The following is an 18,741-nucleotide window of genomic DNA, read 5'->3' as shown; positions in this document are numbered from 1 at the left end:
AATTTACTTAGAAATTAGAGTGTGCAATAATTACTAACATCGCATCAAGGCTAGAGTATCTTTTTATTTATATTTTTAAAGAGTTCAACATATCGTATACAAAGTGCCTGTAAGCTGTAATTCAACCAAGTGGACCTGAAACATGATATCACTCTTTGGTTTTTCATGCTTCATTTCACATTCTATCTGATAATCCTTAACTAGTTAATTAAGAATTTTCGATTAATGGTCTTATCAAACGAAAGTGAAATAATAACCGGTATACATCTCAACAAACCTATGACATTAACTTACTCATAAAATTAGTGATAATAGTAGTGATAATAGATTCAAAATAATAATTTGCAAAATATACATATTTACCCACATATAATATATTAAAATAAGACCAGGTCATGTACAATGAACGGTGTATAAGCCAAAGAAAGGAATTGTACTGAGTCGTCACAAATCCATTCTTCGATACAAAAGTGTGAGTAAAATATATTGTATTAATAAAGACTCAGTATTATCCCTCTAAATAAATTCTCTTCTCTTTGAAATGAATAAATCCACGCTTTTGATGTTTAGGAAATCTTGATAGCTTGGTAACAGTCGATCGAGAAGAAAAGTAAAAGAAGGGTTAAGGCCACGATGATGTTTAATGTGTAAGAAAAATACTGAGAGTAATGTTACAAGGGGCATGCATTTAATGTTTTCCTCTTTTAACACCTGCAGGTGGTTTTTGCAATTGAAAACTGGAATTGGAGTCAGTGGCTGACAGAGGTGCTGTAAGATTTACGGGTGGATTGAAACTTAAACTTGTGGTTGGTGGTTTCATGGTCGTACCCAGAGAGATGTTACTGGCTGCTGCAACTGGCGTGGCACTTCCCCAAGCTGAAACAAATGTGCATTCTTTTGATATCAGTTCTCTAATAAGTAAGATTTTAATAAGTAAACTAGTGACCGATTTGATTCTAATCAAGAAATGTGATAAATTCTGAAGGAGATTAGCACGGTTCAGTTTAGTTTCTCGGTTACCTTTTACTGCAATTGAGAAACGTTATGAAGTGTAGTGGAGAAAAACCATTTTACAGCGTTTGGATTCTTTCACCTTTGTTCTCTTATTCATGTCAAGTCCAATTACTGCTTCTTTCATAGGTTAGTATCAAGCAATCTTTATAATGCTACAGAACATTGGTTACACATAGATATTAACTATAATTTCTAAATAAGAAGCAACAAAAGAAAGCGCAGAAATTTGTCATCGGTGCAAAGCCATCTTTGGGAAAGTGCTATGATCTCCGTGATGTCCATAATGTACATGGTTGAAAATAATAAAGTAACTTAAAATGCTAATCAACGTAGCAAAGATTTTAACTGTTATTGGGGGTTGTTTTTTTAATAGAAAATAGTGAAATATTTTGTATCATACTCTGGGAGTTAATTGCCAACAGTGATGTCCGTAAGCACCTGATCTATTCCCACAGCAGACAACACAAGTAAACGATATTAAAAGAGTTTGTACCTCAACAACTAAATACAGCCACTATATTTTTCCTGGAAATGCAAAACAAACGTCAAATCAAATAACTCAAAATCTAGTTTACAGTGAGATTAAATCATGAGAGAATTGTGGTGGTATCAGAGTTTATTTTAGCTAACCAGCAGGAAGTATCATTAGAATTGGCGGATGTTTGCAATGCTTTTAAGAACGTGTTTATAAATATTTAGTATCCGTTAACTCTATGCTGCTTCCAAGTGATGTTATAGGTTAGTGATGGCTACCTCACGCGAAATCCACGCAAGACCTAAATGTAGGACACGTTTATGGGGTTGTTATAACATGACAGATACGAATGCATCATACGGTTTTGGATTTGGTTGACTAGATGAGATACTTAGTTTTAAAGATATTTCTTGCTTTACTCACCTAAAGGGTTTGGTGTTCCATAACTTGGGGTTCGACTGCAACTTAGAGCCGTCGATGATAAGAAGGTTTTGTTTCCTATAAAAGAATAAATGTTATTTAACATACTAAATTTTGGAGTACAGTAGTCCTATGTTACTAATGTACTTTGTACAAACCTGGACCAAAGGGTGTTGGACCACTTGTTACCTTTCCAAAGTTATTCTTGCTTGTCCTCCCGTTTATTTTAATGTCTTCGAATACATTGGTACTATCCTTTAATACATATTTCCTTAAATTGAGATACTGCTCTTTTTGTTGTTGCACTTTAGCATGTACACCTTGTAGTTTGCCAGCAACCGCAACAAGGGAATCGTGTAATTTTCTCATAGCCATTGTGAGTTCTATAAATTCATTGTTATGAATCGCAATGATAATATAGAAAAACACCAGAGAAACAAGACTTACCTTGTGGTGTTAGTGTTTTGGGTGCCATCATGGTTTGTATATGCTTTTCTGTCACTTCAATTTGTGATCTGAACAACATTAAATCGTGTTCAAAATGTTCTGCAAGTTCCATGAAAAATAATAGTGGAGCATTATTTTCATACTGCAGCCCTGCAGGTGTATCATGCGTTCTTTGAGCAATCTCGGCACTTTGTAAGGCCTTTGCTGTATCGTGTTTTAATTTATCGGCTAAGGAACGATCTCGTTGAACAGATCCAGCTAATGATGTTAGCATTTCCATCAGTGATGCGGTATCTTCGGCACATCGATTCAAAGGTCTAGCAGAACCCCTGGCTATGTCCGATGAGAATGACTTCTGCATTTTTACAAATGCTCTGTTAAAGATAAGACAATAGATCAATTTTAGCACATTTAAAAGACAATTTTTTATACAGGAATAAAATGATATGTATGAACTAACTTGAAATTATCTATGGTCTGTACAAGTTCACTTGGTAACAAATTTTCTTTAGCAGCTGTAGGACTATTGCTCCCCTGAGAGAGTCCTTTATTGCTAATAGATACATCCAAACCCCCGAGACCTTTGTTGACAGTAGTTGCTACCGTTGTGGTAGAAGTTGTTATAGGTTTTGCACCAAATAAGCCTCCAGTAGGAGCACTTCCGAAAAGAGATGCTATAATATAAAGTACATTGTTTTAATGATAATATGTTATAGCAGGTAAGGAAAGTTAGAATATATACATATATATATTATTACGAGCAGTTGTTACTGGAGCTTTTAAACCAAGACTTCCTGTCACAGGTGTAATACTAGTATTTCCAAAATTTAAACTACTCGTTGTGCCTGGTGTCCCAAATGTAAGACCAGTGGAAGCAGCTGCTGAAGATATTGGTGTTGAAAATAAACTAGAAGTTGAAGTTGTTACATTTGATCCTAGAAGTAGGTTGGACTGAGCTTGAGTAGCGGAAGTGCCACAAAAACTGGGATTTAAGGCCATGGTTGTTGTCGAGGCTGGTGTACCAAAAGTCAGACCAGAACCAACGGTTGGATTTGTAGTACTAAGTGGTGTACTACCTAATGTAAATCCAGTATTTGTCCTACAAAGTTATATAATAATTATTCGTTATCTTGACTTTTTCGTACAGAACAATTTCAATATTGCTTATATTTATCGGTATCACACTATTTTACTGGTTTGAACCACTAGTATCGTTTTGCATAAATAAGGTTAGAATGCCATACTTACTTTTGTGCACCAAAACCAAATCCCGTACTTGCTGTTGTTGTGACAGGTGTACCGAATGGAAATTTTGACATGTTTTCGAGTAAAGTTTCTCTTTGTAAACTAATAGCACGCGGTAACTCTCCCAATTAACCGCAAAAGTGTCACTTAACTAAACAAGTTACGAGTTGCCGGTGCACCACGGTGCACTCGGTGGGTGACACTCTAATCGGAGAAATTAAATGGTATTTGCAGCGCCCTCTGACTTAGTAGACGGAAGTGAAGAACTAATTTTGCGCTTGCGCGTTACTCATTAACCAGTGACATCTGTATTATTTCTTCAAAACCCTGTAGTACCCTGGTGACATCTATGATTTTCATTTTGTACCTTCTACTCAACCTACCTTCTTCTGTTTATTTAAAATTTTCATACGTCTTAATCATACAAATTTGAAATAACCTGTAATAGCGGTAATAGCTTTAATAATAGAGAATGTAACAAACTTTGGCAATAAATAATTACTAGAAAAAGTGTGTTTTTATTTCTGTACGAAAGAAACCCAGGACATTCAATGCGTTCCTTATTACAAGAGAAGGAAAATTAGTTCTCATTTCGTTCCCAATAACGTATTCCTTTTGCAAATATATTTTAAAGTTGCGTAAAAATTAGCATCGTTATCATCGAATAGAAATACAACGAAACACCGTAGGAAGGTATATTTACGTACATATATAGATATATGTAACTTGGTAAGTAGAATGAAAATAACATTGTTATGGGTTGTTTCTTTGAAATTCATAGATTATTATAANTACAACGAAACACCGTAGGATGGTATATTCATGTACATATATAGATATATGTAACGTGGTAAGTAGAATGTAAATGACATTACTATGGGTTATGTTTCTTTGAAACTCATAGATTATTATAAAAGAAAAATGTTTAATTTATCTCATTATTATTCATATTTGTTCATATTACGAACCTGATCGATCTGAAAATAATGATTTCAAATCATATTGCATTAACTTAAAATTTATAATTGATAAGAAATGATAATAACTAAATTAAAAAGTTAGAATTTTACAGAAATTATTATATCTGTGAGATTTTCAGCTAATAAGTTACCTAACCTTATTAACTGCAAAATTTACAGTAATATTAGATCATTTTTTCTTAAATAACAGTTTCTGAATTTCATTCAATTTAAATTTATGGCAGGAAATTTGCTAGTTCATACTTCCGGTACTATTGATCCAGAGGTCGCTGCAAACACTAGTCTCGAAGAATAACATGCGAGTGTCAGCTCTGGTCAGCCCCATGGTTCACTCTTTCATCCTCTTTACGTCCAACTCGTTGGGCGAATATAGGTTATATAGCGTGAACCACGTTTCGCGTCGTAAAGACTTAAAAGTAAGTACATATGAATTTATATTTCACCGAAATATTATCTACTTAAAGTAAATAAAATAAATACTTATCTCTCAATTGGATGCTTGTTCAATAATAAGGTAAATGTAGCCAGATGGTTTCAGATACCGTGCACGTCACGGCTTGTAAGTAGACGCCGATATCGAATTGTTACTGTTATTTATTTTTTCGGTTGTAATTTGTTTTCATTTACGAATCCAAATGAATTTGAAAGTCAATTACAAGGCTACCGAATAATTTATATAAATTTCGAATTTATAATTTTGTACCTTACATGTGAACATAGAAATAGGTTAGAATTGGAGTAATGTGGCAGTCCTACGTAGATAGTCACTGTTGTATGATTTAATTTTCACAATTAAGAAATTTAATAGTCTCAGAAAATAATAGAAAAGAATAATAATATGATGATTCATTTTATCACCATCTTTCGCCTGAAAGTCAGTGATGATATTCTTTATTCTGATTTTAGTCAAATTTTAAAATTGTATTCTTTTTTATTTATGCAGATATTACAAAAAATTGTATTCTTACAGAATGCGTTACGTGGCCGCTTACCTGTTAGCTGTTTTGGGAGGCAAAGCCTCGCCAAACCAAAGTGATATCGAGAAGATCCTATCTTCCGTCGGTATTGAAACAGATGGCGAGAGATTAAAGAATGTCATTTCAGAATTGAATGGAAAGTCTGTTGAAACATTAATTGCTGAAGGTAATATGTTCAACGTCATTTGACATTGATGTTGTTTCTTTATCCCACTAGCAAGATTATGAAGTTAACATTATGCATTTATTATTATTTATGTGCAATACATATTAAAATATAATTTTTAATTACAGGACGCGAGAAATTATCATCAGTGCCAGTTGGTGGAGCAGCTGCACCTGCTGCTGCTCCCGCTGGTAGTGCAGCTGCTCCGGTTGAGGAGAAGAAAGGTATTCACGTTTGTTTAACTCAATTAAACAAGGCTTTGTTACAATTTTCTTTTTAACATCATAACATGATGATTTATTTTATCACCATCTTTCGACTGAAAATTGTGATGTCTTTTTTGTCCTGATTACAGAGTATTCTTAATAAAAAAAATCATATTAGAAAGTACAACTGTTAACGTATTTTCTTTGTTTTGTTACAGAGGAAAAGAAGCCTGCAAAGGAGGAATCAGAATCCGATGATGACGACATGGGATTTGGTCTGTTCGACTAATTATCCATTCCTTGATCAAGACTACGGAGAGGATTTTATTTTGCAGCAAGAGTGTAAACGAGAGACCTGACAGTACAGAAATATTCTTATGTACAGTATATCTTTTGCTGGGAAATAAAATGATTTTAATTTATATGTAAGTCATTAATCAAATTATGTACTAGCATTTTTATAGGTGTAATTAATTTTTACTAGGAAACAAAATAGTTTAATTCTGAATTATTTAATGAACAGTTGTCATTTTGATGTTGGTAATCATATGCCTGTAGAACCAAAATTTGGTGAGCGTGTCAATAATCTAGATAATTCAGGGGAGCAGCAATGAGTAGTACAAGAGTTCAATGTATTTGGTTCGTTGGCGTAACTTCATTCACCGCTCTCGGAAATGGGAGAATTAAAGAATAGAAAACGTACGAGACAGGTGACCCAGCTTAATACGGCCGACGTAATGCATGCCTGTGTATAGAACATGACACCATGGAACTCGTGATATTTATGAATACCTAATGATTAAGATTTGAATTCACTCGTTATTAAATCTGTTTACATGCATCATGTTCTTTCATTATTTTCCAAGGTGCAAGAAACTATCAACCTTGAATACAGAACTACTTGAACTAAAAAAATCATTTGCCGAATGAGGAATCAGATTCAATCGAATAAAACTTGGTACAATTATTTATTGCACTCCTGTTTACTATCTGAAAAATATACAGCGTTGCCACGTTTCTGCTCCAGCCAATGTAACGTCGGCCATGACGGAACATCATTACCCACCGTGGCATGAGAATATTAATCGATCATCTTCCGATCTTTGCTTTCCCCGCATAAGAGATATATAAGCCATGAGAGCCCCTATACTTCTTTCTCATTAGACTTTCTCTCTCCTCCTCGTTATCCAACAGAACGTGAGAAAGATGTCCTGGTCTCCGAGAGGTCGGAATGGGGGAAACATACGAGGCAGCTGGAAAATAAGCCGACTCGACCCAATGGGAGAAAGAGATGTATCGCATCGTCGCTCGCGTGCTGGACGCCGCCATCTTGACTCCTCCACGTGTAATCCTCCGCCAAGCGATAACGCCGCTCGGCTTTTGGAAATCCATGCTTTTCGAGGGCGACAAACGTTTCCACGCTATCGGTCGTTATCGCGTCAGCACGACACCGTTTGCCGGGACTTCGTCATTGCCGCGCCAGGCGGAGCGAGCTGCCCCCGAGGCGCGGCGCAGGGGCCTACTTTTCTCGAGAGGGGCGGATTACGACGGCCGCCATGTTGGATGTCAGATTTGGAACGGCGGTGCTGGCTCTGCGTCAGTTGGTCAGTGCGCGGATGAGCGAATCGAGAGTTTTCGGGTGAGGTTCGCACTAAGCAACTGTCGAGTCCCGCTCGAAGTACATCCGGGCTCGCCCTCAAGCTCGAGCTCGCACTACCGAGCCCTTTAACATCGAATTAGCGCGGAAAGACCGGCTCGAAAATGACGTCAATACTGCCCATAAGGTTTCAGGAACATCTTCAGGTAAGTGACCTGCTTTTCCGGTCGGCCCGCCTCCCGTGCCTTCCCTTTTCCTTTTCGTTTCGTTTCCCTTCGCTGACTCGCCCTCGGTGGCAGTTACTCTTGTTTGAAAGAGAAATATGGATTGGCATCGGTTTGCCAGGTACCCTCCCCTCGAGGTTCGACGCTCCTTTGGGCTGTTGCGAAACCCGGAGATTGGCTACTCGACGTGAACTTGACAGTTGCACTGTCAATTCCGGTTTTTGCATTGCAATCGATTATGCTGGTCGTGTCACGGTTCCCGGGGAATCGAGACCGAGATTTACGTGTATAACGTGTAATTTAATAATCGATGCAATGTCAATGAAATTGATACTGTAATTCAATGTAGGATGTTTGGAAAATTATGCAGGAAAAGCTGTGCGTAACATCTTATTTTGTGCCTTTGTATTACATACTTGGAATATTATATGGGAAATTCTGAATGAATTTGAAGACTTATGGAAACAGTTATTAGATAATAGATAAGTCAGATTTGGTTGTAATTCAATTCTGGGACTAATTCGATCTTAAAGTCATATTACTTGACCCATTTAAACTAGAGTATGGGAAGAACCCGTTAAGCAATGATAAGGTGCCAGGCTCGAGAAGAAATTATCAAACTTATTCAACTAATTGGAGTTGATCGTCCAAAAATCAAATTCAATCTATCACTCCGTTTTTTATTTAATGCTATTGAAATGAATCTAGATTAATATCATACTATATTTTATAGCAGATATTAATGATGGTTTCATTTCATTATTATATGATGGTGCCACATTAGGTTGACTAATGCCTTTAAAAACTAATATAAAAATATAGAATGCTTATTGTTCATGTTATACGTGTAGTGTTGGAATGTTCATAAATATAACTAACTAATTAACTACCCTCTTCATATATTTAATGAACATTATATTCCCTTATCCGTTATGTATATAATTTAATACAAGTTTTAAGGTGAGTATGGGTTGAGGGTATTGACATTGGAAATCTGATGTTCGTAATGAAAATCTTGTAAATGCAATTTAAAATTTTCAAAGGCACGATCGTACCTATTATTTATGGAGAAAATGTAAACACGGTAAAAATATTCCCACATTGTTTTCATTTTTTAGTTGACAGCTGTGGGTATCAGTGCTAGTAGTGTCAGCTTTAATACGCTGACAATGGAATCGGATAAATTTATCTGTGTTCGAGAAAAGGTTGGAGATACCGCCCAAGTTGTCATTATAGACATGAATGACTCCGCTAACCCAATCAGGAGACCAATTTCTGCCGATTCAGCGATTATGAACCCCGCCAGTAAGGTTATTGCACTCAAAGGTAAGAAATACAAAATATTTTATGTAGTTTAGAACTGCGTCTGTTGACCTTGCATACACCAAGTATTTAAAAAAAAAAAAAATTAATAATTCCTAAGGGGTAGAAATATGTTAAATTTTATAAAAATTTACAATACCAAATTGTTTTTAACTGTAACTTGAAATGTTTATTTTGAAGTATATAACAAGTCTATGACATCAGATCATTTTTATTTACATTTTCACTAAATATTCAATCTCTGGGCATCATTTGAATGTAATAAAGAGTGTAATTAATAACCTTCGTTACCATACAATTTATATCAGACATTAGTAACCCTTTTAACTAATTATTTTATGTTTATTTTTTCTTAAAAAAAAAAAAAAAAACAGCTCAGAAGACTCTGCAGATTTTTAACATTGAAATGAAGTCGAAAATGAAGGCGCATACAATGACTGAAGACGTCGTATTTTGGAAGTGGATTTCCTTGAATACTTTGGCATTAGTGACCGAAACTGCAGTCTATCATTGGTCCATGGAAGGAGACTCAACTCCACATAAAATGTTCGATCGTCACTCATCGTTAAATGGCTGTCAGATAATAAACTACAGAACTGATCCGAAACAAACTTGGCTTTTGCTCATCGGGATCTCTGCGCAGCACAGCAGAGTTGTTGGAGCAATGCAGCTTTATTCCGTAGAACGAAAGTGCTCACAGCCTATCGAAGGACATGCAGCTTCTTTTGCACAGTTTAAGATGGAGGGAAACGCAGAGCCTAGCAATCTCTTCTGCTTTGCCGTCAGAACTGTTCAAGGTGCTAAGCTGCATATCATCGAAGTTGGTCAGCCTCCTGCTGGTAACCAACCATTCCCTAAGAAGGCAGTGGATGTGTTTTTCCCCACCGAAGCAGGAAATGACTTCCCAGTTGCGATGCAAGTCAGCTCCAAATACGATGTCATTTACCTAATAACAAAATATGGTTACATACACATGTACGACATTGAATCGGCAACTTGCATATTTATGAATCGCATCTCAGTGGAAACGATTTTCGTGACAGCCCCTCATGAGGCTTCCGGGGGTATAATTGGGGTGAACCGAAAGGGTCAAGTTTTATCAGTTTCCGTTGATGAGGAAAATATAGTACCGTACATCACTGGAGTTTTGCAAAATCCTGAATTGGCTTTAAGATTGGCTGTTAGAAATAATCTGTCCGGTGCAGAGGATTTATTTGTCAGGAAGTTCAACATACTATTTCAAAATGGACAGTATGCCGAGGCTGCCAAAGTTGCAGCAAACGCACCCAAGGGAATTCTTAGAACTCCTGCCACCATCCAACGTTTCCAACAGGTACATTTTTTTAGATTCTCCCACATATTAATAACTGTTTTATGAAAGGCCTGTCAGTAGTTTTGACATTTTTTATTTGATTTTTATTTATTACCATGGGCATTGAATTTAATTAAATTGTGTTTACAGGTCCCAGCTACTCAGGGACAAACCTCTCCACTGTTGCAATATTTTGGAATCCTGCTCGATCAAGGTCAGTTGAACAAGTATGAGTCCTTGGAACTGTGTCGTCCTGTATTGATTCAAGGACGAAAACAACTTTTGGAAAAGTGGCTAAAGGAGGATAAGCTCGAATGCAGCGAAGAACTGGGAGATTTAGTTAAACAAGCTGATCCTACTCTTGCTCTAAGTGTCTACCTAAGGGCTAACGTTCCGAACAAAGTAATCCAGTGCTTCGCAGAGACTGGTCAATTCCAGAAGATTGTTCTCTATGCCACGAAAGTCTCTTACACACCGGACTATATATTTTTGTTGAGGAATGTTATGAGGATCAACCCCGATCAAGGTGTGGCCTTTGCTCAGATGCTGGTACAAGATGATGAACCTTTAGCCGACATTAATCAGGTATATGAATGATGCCTCATAAAACTCTAAAATTTGTATCCTTCCTATTGTTTTATACGAAAGTATTGCATTCTTGGCAATAATTATGCTTTCAGATTGTCGACATATTTATGGAGCAAAACATGGTGCAACAATGTACAGCGTTTTTGTTGGACGCTTTGAAGAATAATCGAGCGAGTGAGGGTGCGCTCCAGACACGGCTTTTGGAAATGAACTTGATGTCTGCTCCACAAGTTGCCGACGCCATATTAGGCAATCAAATGTTTACTCATTATGATAGAGCACACGTTGCCCAGCTGTGTGAGAAAGCGGGATTGTTACAACGTGCCTTGGAACACTATACTGATTTATATGACATTAAGAGAGCCGTTGTCCACACTCATTTGCTCTCACCAGAGTGGTTGGTAGGATTCTTCGGAACACTGTCCGTTGAAGACTCCTTGGAATGCTTGAAAGCGATGTTGACTGCTAACATAAGACAGAATTTGCAGATATGTGTACAGATTGCGACAAAATATCATGAACAACTGACTACGAAGGCCCTTATAGGTATTAATTTAAGAAATGATCTTTTAAGTCCATAATAATACACTTCTACGTTAGAAATGAAATTTTTATTTCATAACTTCGTTTACGTAATACTTAAAGGGGAGAAATAGCTGTTGCTTAAAAATATTCTCCTTTGTTAATATTTCAGATCTCTTTGAAAGCTTCAAATCTTATGAAGGTTTGTTCTATTTCCTCGGTTCGATTGTCAACTTTAGCCAGGATCAAGAAGTACACTTTAAGTACATTCAAGCTGCTTGTAAGATTGGTCAAATCAAAGAAGTGGAGAGAATCTGTCGCGAGAGTAATTGCTATAATCCGGAACGAGTAAAGAACTTTTTGAAGGAGGCGAAATTATCCGACCAGCTTCCTTTGATTATTGTTTGTGATCGGTTTGACTTTGTTCACGATCTTGTTCTGTATCTATACAGAAACAACTTGCAAAAGTATATTGAAATATATGTGCAAAAGGTATGAATGACTATCAAATTCTAATCTATTTTAAGTGTACTGAAAATTATAAACGAAGGATTTTTGTTATGGACTTCTCGATATTGAATTCCAGGTGAATCCATCTCGATTGCCCGTCGTTGTTGGTGGGTTATTGGACGTTGATTGTTCAGAAGACATTATAAAAAATCTGATCCTGGTTGTGCGTGGACAGTTCTCTACCGATGAACTTGTAGAAGAAGTCGAAAAACGTAATCGTCTTAAACTTCTTTTGCCGTGGCTTGAATCTCGTGTTCACGAAGGTTGTAGCGAGCCCGCCACGCATAATGCGTTGGCAAAGATTTATATTGACAGCAACAATAATCCTGAACGATTTCTCAAGTACGTACGTTTTAAGATAATAATTTGTATGTTTGAATAATGAAAAGTGACACATTTTGGGATATATTAATTGTATTTGGACCTTTAGAAACTTGTAATTTGGTATGTTGAATATTTTTTCCATTTTTGTTGAGAACATTGACATAATTTTATAAAACTGGGTTATCGATATATATCATATCCATATGTTTCCATTTATAAGTATTGAATTTCTAGGGAGAATCAGTTTTATGACAGTAGAGTCGTTGGGAAGTACTGCGAGAAACGTGACCCTCACTTGGCTTGCATTGCATACGAACGTGGTCAATGTGATCGCGAATTGATTAGCGTGTGCAATGAAAACAGTCTTTTCAAAAGTGAGGCAAGATATTTGGTACGACGACGGGATCCCGACCTCTGGGCTGAAGTTCTTCTTGAGAGCAATCCTTACAAAAGACCGTTGATTGATCAGGTTTGTACATGAAAATTTAATTAATAAAAAATGTATTAATTGCAAGTGTTACAGTTAACCTCAAACTTGACAATAAATTATTGTTTTTGAGGTGTGGAATGGAAACGTTCTACATAAAGATTTTTTTTTCAGTTTTGTCAAAACTATCATCGTAATGTCAGAATTGTTATAAGTGTGGTACTCTTTAAAAAACATTTTATATAATATCCTATCTTCCATAATATAGGTAGTGCAGACAGCATTATCGGAGACTCAGGACCCTGAAGACATCTCCGTAACTGTAAAGGCTTTCATGACAGCAGACTTGCCCAATGAATTGATCGAGCTCCTCGAAAAAATAGTACTAGATAGCAGTGTTTTCAGTGACCATCGCAACTTGCAAAACCTTTTAATCCTGACGGCCATAAAGGCGGACCGTACACGCGTCATGGAGTACATTAACAGGTTGGATAACTACGATGCCCCCGACATTGCGAATATTGCTATTAATAATGAACTGTACGAGGAAGCTTTCGCGATTTTCAAAAAGTTTGACGTGAATACTTCAGCCATTCAAGTGCTCATCGAGCAAGTCAACAACTTGGACAGAGCCTATGAATTCGCCGAGAGGTAAAGCTATCAAATAATTTCCATCGATCTGTTTACATTGTCACTAGTCTGGAACTTATTTCTTATTTGATTTATTTCCATTGTTCGAAACATTTTTCCGTATAAATTACGATGAATTTAATAAATTTAGGTGTAACGAGCCTGCCGTTTGGTCCCAACTGGCAAGAGCACAATTGCAACAAGGTTTGGTCAAAGAAGCCATCGACAGCTTCATAAAGGCCGACGATCCGTCCGCCTACGTCGACGTGGTAGAAACTGCACACAGGACCTCCCATTGGGAAGATTTGGTTAGATACTTGCAAATGGCTCGTAAGAAAGCGCGTGAGTCCTTTATCGAGAGCGAATTGATCTACGCATACGCTCGCACCAGCAGACTCGCCGATCTCGAGGAATTCATCTCTGGGCCCAATCACGCCGACATACAGAAGGTGAGCAATAAATACTTTAGGAATTAATTGTATTAAATTTTTCATTACGAGTTTCTAGACTGTCATTTTAATTGGATGCAATATCGCTGATCTGCAGCGAACCGTTTATGCAGTTTTACTAAAATGTCTAACAAATTGATATATCTTTACAGATAGGCGACCGATGTTTCGAAGACAAGATGTACGACGCAGCTAAACTCTTGTACAACAACGTGTCTAATTTCGCTCGATTGGCGATAACGCTGGTCCATTTGAAGGAGTTTCAGGGTGCCGTTGATAGCGCGCGCAAAGCTAATTCAACTCGCACGTGGAAAGAAGTCTGCTTTGCTTGCGTTGACAGTGGAGAGTTCAGATTAGCACAAATGTGCGGACTGCACATAGTCGTACATGCTGACGAGCTGGAAGACTTAATCAATTATTATCAGGATCGGGGACACTTTGAGGAACTCATCAACCTACTAGAAGCTGCGCTGGGTCTTGAGAGAGCTCACATGGGCATGTTCACAGAACTTGCCATACTGTATAGCAAGTACAAACCTCAAAGGATGAGAGAGCACCTAGAGTTGTTTTGGTCCCGCGTCAACATACCAAAGGTATATTCGCAGATGCACATAACATGTATTGCGCTAGTATTCATTGTTAACGTTACGTGATAAAGCTGTACAGCTCTCTCACTTGGTAATGGAATTTTTTTAATGCTGAGACCCTTCGATCGCAGCAGTTTACCACTTTTAAGGAGCAATGGAAGAATATAATAAAATAAAAACTTATGTTACGAAATAGGTTCTTCGTGCAGCTGAGCAAGCACATTTATGGGCAGAGCTGGTGTTTCTGTACGATAAATATGAAGAGTACGATAATGCTGTACTGGCTATGATGCAGCATCCTACGGAAGCATGGCGCGAAGGCCACTTTAAAGATGTCATCACTAAAGTCGCGAACGTCGAGCTGTATTACAAGGCAATTCAATTTTATGTGGAGTTTAAACCTCTTTTGTTAAACGACATATTGCTGGTACTTGCACCTCGAATGGATCATACAAGGGCGGTGGCGTACTTCACTCGTACGGGTCACCTTCAATTGGTGAAGCCCTATTTAAGATCGGTCCAAGCATTGAACAACAAAGCTATTAACGAAGCTCTCAACGGGCTACTCATAGACGAAGAGGATTACCAGGGTCTCCGAACCTCGATCGATGCTTTCGATAACTTTGATAACATTGCCCTGGCCCAGCAATTGGAGAAACACGAACTCATTGAATTCAGAAGAATTGCTGCGTATTTATACAAGGGCAATAACAGGTGGAAGCAATCCGTGGAGCTTTGTAAAAAGGACAGGCTGTTCCGGTGAGAATATGACATGATTCGAATAATTGAATTAGTGTAAGGGATGATTAAGATTTTAATCTCATACCGTAGATGACTTTCTTTTTCATGCAAAACATCCCATGATTTGGTTCGACCAAATATCCGAGAGTGAACTTCTGTTATTAAATTAATTTCAATTTACGTTCAATTACTGTAATTATACAAAATTGTTTTTTAGTGACGCGATGGAATACGCGGCGGAATCGCGCAATGCGGAGGTAGCCGAAGAGTTACTGGAGTGGTTTTTGGAAAGGGGCTCGAAGGATTGTTTCGCAGCTTGCCTGTTCCACTGTTACGATTTGCTTCACCCCGATGTAATATTAGAGCTCGCTTGGAGACATCGCATTCTACACTTCGCAATGCCTTACCTAATCCAAGTAGCACGGGAATATATTACTAAGGTATTATATTTGAATACTCGTTGTGTGAAACAATGTGGCATGTTTTTGCATTATATTAATAACAAATTACACATACCCCTTGTAACATTATAAGCCCACATAATTGTAAACCTCATGATCCCCTTTCTACCTTTGATCGATGTCAACCTGTGTGGACAAATTAAAACTGCCTTATAATCCATAATAATTATCGACAGTATATATTAATTATGCGTTCTAGGTCGATAAACTCGAAGAAGCAGAAAGTCGTCGCATCGAGGAAACTGATCATCAAGAACATAAACCAATGATCATGCGTATGTAGAGCTCATCATATATTCGTTCGAGTTGTACTTTATTTTATTTTTATAATCGAAGTAGCTATTCGATATTAATCAGTTTTCCTGTTATATCGTAGTCAGATTGTATACACAAGTGGTCTAAAAATTGGATTAATAATTGTACATGGTGCGATTCCGTGAAGATGAATTTAATTGTTTGCGCACGATTCCTCTCGTGGCAGGGCTCTTTTGATAATTTATTTCGTTCTTTTTAGCGGAGCCTCAGCTGATGTTGACCGCTGGTCCTGGCATGATGGCTCCAGGTTATGCACCGCAGAATGTTTATGCAGCCCCTACGCAGAGTGTCTATGCGCCAGCGGCAGCAACAGCGGCAGCGTATCAAGGTTATGGCATGTGAGATGCACTGTACGGCGCACTCGTATGCGGATGCTGTATACAGCGCATCGTATACCAGCATCGATCAGCAATACCTCCTTTTCTATACGATCGAGGTAGAGCGAAGTTGTCTCGTTAGTACGTAGGTGTAATTAACTGCCTGAAGAGTTTCGTTGTAGGGCGGATACTTTTTTGCTTGGTCCGCTTAAGAAGGAGAGGAGAAAAACAAAGAAATGCTGACAATAGACGCGGGAAAGAGACTAACATTGACCTGCAGACATATGGAGTCGTCAGTTTTCTGGAAATGAGATGGCAAGCGAGAAAACCCCTGATCGGTTAATCCCGACCACTACGGTATCTTTTGAAACACCTCAGGCGAACTCTGTACACATCTATGATATTCCTCCGAATATTCACAGTTTCCTCGTGGCGTAGCACTATGAAGAATTATGTATAAAGGATTACATCGCGCATTCTAGTACACTTAGAGTATATCTATTAACGGGGGAGACGAATATCTCGCCATAGTTTACGTCTGTTTTCCGACCTAGCGAAAATTCGGCTTCGCGCTGAGTTCGAGTTCTCAATGTTTCATTGTAGAGGTTGCACGATGCAAGAACGATTAAATTCATCAACCTGAGTGTATGAAAGATTGTTCTCGCGTTATTTTTTCTTTTACATCAGTGGCGTGGCGGTATTGAATTTTGTTTTATAGGACAGGGTGATCCATCTTCATTTTAATCGTGTATGAGCGTTGGTGAACGTGCCTCGACGTCGAGAAAAAAAAGAACATTGTACACCGTTTACGTGTAATCTTTTTTTTTCGTGCATCGCCCGTTAGGATTTTGTTCAGCTTCTCGTTTGCCGTGTTTTGGGATGAACGCTAAGTCGTTAGCGTTAATGCCGTACGAGATTCGGATTCGAACGAGCCGGGATAGCGAACTGTTGATTATTTTAGAAATTACTTTGTCGGGTCCTAATATATTCGCATAATATAATTAATCATTGATTTTGTTTTTATTTAATTTATGTGGCTTTCACCTATTTCCTTAAATAGTTGTTAATTCGTCGTCAAGCTTCGTTTGAACACTGGGAAAAAGGAAAGTGCAATTTGATAATATTACACTTGGCCTTTGTTAGAGCCGATGTCATCAGTTGTTTCTTTGAATTTCTTATTGCGCTTCTTTGTATATATTATACTGTTGTGCCTATTTAATCATGCAAATCTACGGTCAGTCAATTAAATATTTTATATTGAATCTGATCATAATAAATACCGATATTACTTAATTGGCTCACGAAGCCATGTTCAAGATAATTGACCGTTCGCTGTTCTGAATGGAACGTCACGTGAAAGGGAGCCTGTATTACTTATAAAAAAAAAAAAAGTTACGCTATTGCCGTACGTTAGTGGCATAACGTCCCATGTGAAATTGTTCTGTTGCGTACAACCCTCGTTATGCAGTCCATTCTGTATATTATGTTTAACAGTGCGAGAATATGTTTTGCGTTAGTATCATTTACAGTAAAATAATTCATACGGAATGAAGATGCTTCGGCGTATCGTCTGTAAATTGTTGTTACTATGAGGTGTAAAAAATTTACTGAAAATGAACGTTGGTGTTCAGTGCTGTCATTTTTGTTACTCGTACTTCATAATAGATTTGTAAATTTGGTCAAGTTTTCGGTTAGGTCCTGCTTTCGTATGTTCCCGTCTTTAAACGACAGTAGCATGTCCATTCCGTATTTCGAGATCACAGTAAATTTGTAGCTTAGTTGTAAATGTTAATTAAACGTGTTCTAACTTGACCGCTCAGTGTGCGAAAACATGAAACATTCCCAAAAAATACTGCATCAGTTCTCATCATAATTTTCTACATTTCTCTCCTAATTCCCAAAACTCGATCAAGGAATATATAAAATGCTATGAAGTATATAAACAGATCGCAGACTGGAAGAATCTTGTTTTGACCCTGTACGCATGTTATTACTGTATCAATATTCCGATTATTTGAATATTATGAATTGAATTATTATTAATATTATTGAATATTAAATATGCAACCTATGCGTACACAGAGTTGGGGTAATTATTATATATATATATTAATGAATGAATATATCATTATATATTATATTGTATTAATAATTAATGTAACTTGAATGTAGGAGGCATATATACTAGTACAGTACGAATGAGTTCGAGACGAAAGAATAAAGAAGTAAATAGGCTATTGATCATTAACTAACTCGAATGAAGAGTGTAAAATGAGATCGCATTCTATTGTTTTTGTTGTAAGATATAATGGATGTGCCGAAATGCTACAAAACGTTTAAAATAAATGCAAACATGTTTGATGGGCTATTTTCGAATAATTTTCCATACATTGTCAAATATTTTTCTCTTATGAATCTGATTATCTTAATTTTCACAAATTTATAAATATTACTCTTTTTTATATGAAATATTTTACAATTTTG

General features: G+C 37.2%; 3 protein-coding genes across 5 annotated transcripts; 2 read left to right on the top strand and 1 right to left on the bottom strand.

Moving 5' to 3' along the window:
- Positions 1–44: 44 nt before the first annotated feature.
- On the bottom strand, positions 45–3,784 carry LOC105696615 (probable nucleoporin Nup58). 3 transcript variants are annotated; one of them, XM_012419215.1, is made up of 8 exons: positions 3,605–3,784; positions 3,115–3,455; positions 2,817–3,030; positions 2,357–2,730; positions 2,068–2,292; positions 1,913–1,987; positions 1,508–1,539; positions 771–876 (listed from the first exon to the last, which is right to left on the bottom strand). In XM_012419215.1, the coding sequence occupies exons 1-7, from the start codon at positions 3,673–3,675 to the stop codon at positions 1,529–1,531; spliced, it is 1,311 nt and encodes a 436-aa protein (XP_012274638.1). In that variant the 5' UTR covers positions 3,676–3,784; the 3' UTR covers positions 771–876; positions 1,508–1,528. The 3 variants fall into 3 exon arrangements, 2 of the variants coding, with proteins under 2 accessions (XP_012274637.1, XP_012274638.1); XR_001103733.1 differs by having other exon boundaries at positions 790–876; positions 1,415–1,539; XM_012419214.1 differs by lacking the exon at positions 1,508–1,539 and having other exon boundaries at positions 45–876; positions 3,605–3,675.
- Positions 3,785–4,910: 1,126 nt separating this feature from the next.
- LOC105696578 (60S acidic ribosomal protein P2) lies at positions 4,911–6,352 on the top strand. The gene is made up of 4 exons (XM_012419150.1): positions 4,911–4,997; positions 5,552–5,724; positions 5,853–5,948; positions 6,149–6,352. The coding sequence occupies exons 2-4, from the start codon at positions 5,553–5,555 to the stop codon at positions 6,217–6,219; spliced, it is 339 nt and encodes a 112-aa protein (XP_012274573.1). The 5' UTR covers positions 4,911–4,997; position 5,552; the 3' UTR covers positions 6,220–6,352.
- A 1,122-nt stretch (positions 6,353–7,474) lies between these two features.
- LOC105696620 (clathrin heavy chain) lies at positions 7,475–18,623 on the top strand. Its single transcript, XM_012419223.2, has 15 exons — positions 7,475–7,733; positions 8,870–9,077; positions 9,449–10,407; positions 10,537–10,971; positions 11,067–11,520; positions 11,669–11,988; positions 12,083–12,348; positions 12,565–12,799; positions 13,026–13,408; positions 13,539–13,836; positions 13,989–14,429; positions 14,620–15,182; positions 15,382–15,604; positions 15,825–15,900; positions 16,140–18,623. Exons 1-15 carry the CDS (start codon positions 7,692–7,694, stop codon positions 16,280–16,282), a joined length of 5,046 nt encoding a protein of 1,681 aa, XP_012274646.1. The 5' UTR covers positions 7,475–7,691; the 3' UTR covers positions 16,283–18,623.
- The last annotated feature ends 118 nt before the right edge of the window (positions 18,624–18,741 follow it).

Source organism: Orussus abietinus, unplaced genomic scaffold, assembly GCF_000612105.2.
Source record: "Orussus abietinus isolate OABI.00-Male unplaced genomic scaffold, Oabi_2.0 scaffold101, whole genome shotgun sequence".
Taxonomy (NCBI): domain Eukaryota; kingdom Metazoa; phylum Arthropoda; class Insecta; order Hymenoptera; family Orussidae; genus Orussus; species Orussus abietinus.
Note: the sequence above shows the minus strand (reverse complement) of the source record. Positions and strands in the feature narration are given on the sequence as shown.

Bases quoted from the DNA above. Each gene is read 5' to 3' on its own strand.
- LOC105696615 (XM_012419214.1), bottom strand. From the start codon at position 3,675: ATGTCAAAATTTCCATTCGGTACACCTGTCACAACAACAGCAAGTACG. The intron at 3,031-3,114 runs GTAATAATATAT...TTTATATTATAG, and splicing joins AGCTCCAGTAACAACTGCTC to CATCTCTTTTCGGAAGTGCT. The intron at 877-1,912 runs GTGAGTAAAGCA...CATTTGTTTCAG, and splicing joins TGGAACACCAAACCCTTTAG to CTTGGGGAAGTGCCACGCCA.
- LOC105696578 (XM_012419150.1), top strand. From the start codon at position 5,553: ATGCGTTACGTGGCCGCTTACCTGTTAGCTGTTTTGGGAGGCAAAGCC. The intron at 5,725-5,852 runs GTAATATGTTCA...TTTTAATTACAG, and splicing joins TGAAACATTAATTGCTGAAG to GACGCGAGAAATTATCATCA. The intron at 5,949-6,148 runs GTATTCACGTTT...GTTTTGTTACAG, and splicing joins TCCGGTTGAGGAGAAGAAAG to AGGAAAAGAAGCCTGCAAAG.
- LOC105696620 (XM_012419223.2), top strand. From the start codon at position 7,692: ATGACGTCAATACTGCCCATAAGGTTTCAGGAACATCTTCAG. The intron at 11,521-11,668 runs GTATTAATTTAA...TTAATATTTCAG, and splicing joins GACTACGAAGGCCCTTATAG to ATCTCTTTGAAAGCTTCAAA. The intron at 13,837-13,988 runs GTGAGCAATAAA...ATATCTTTACAG, and splicing joins ATCACGCCGACATACAGAAG to ATAGGCGACCGATGTTTCGA.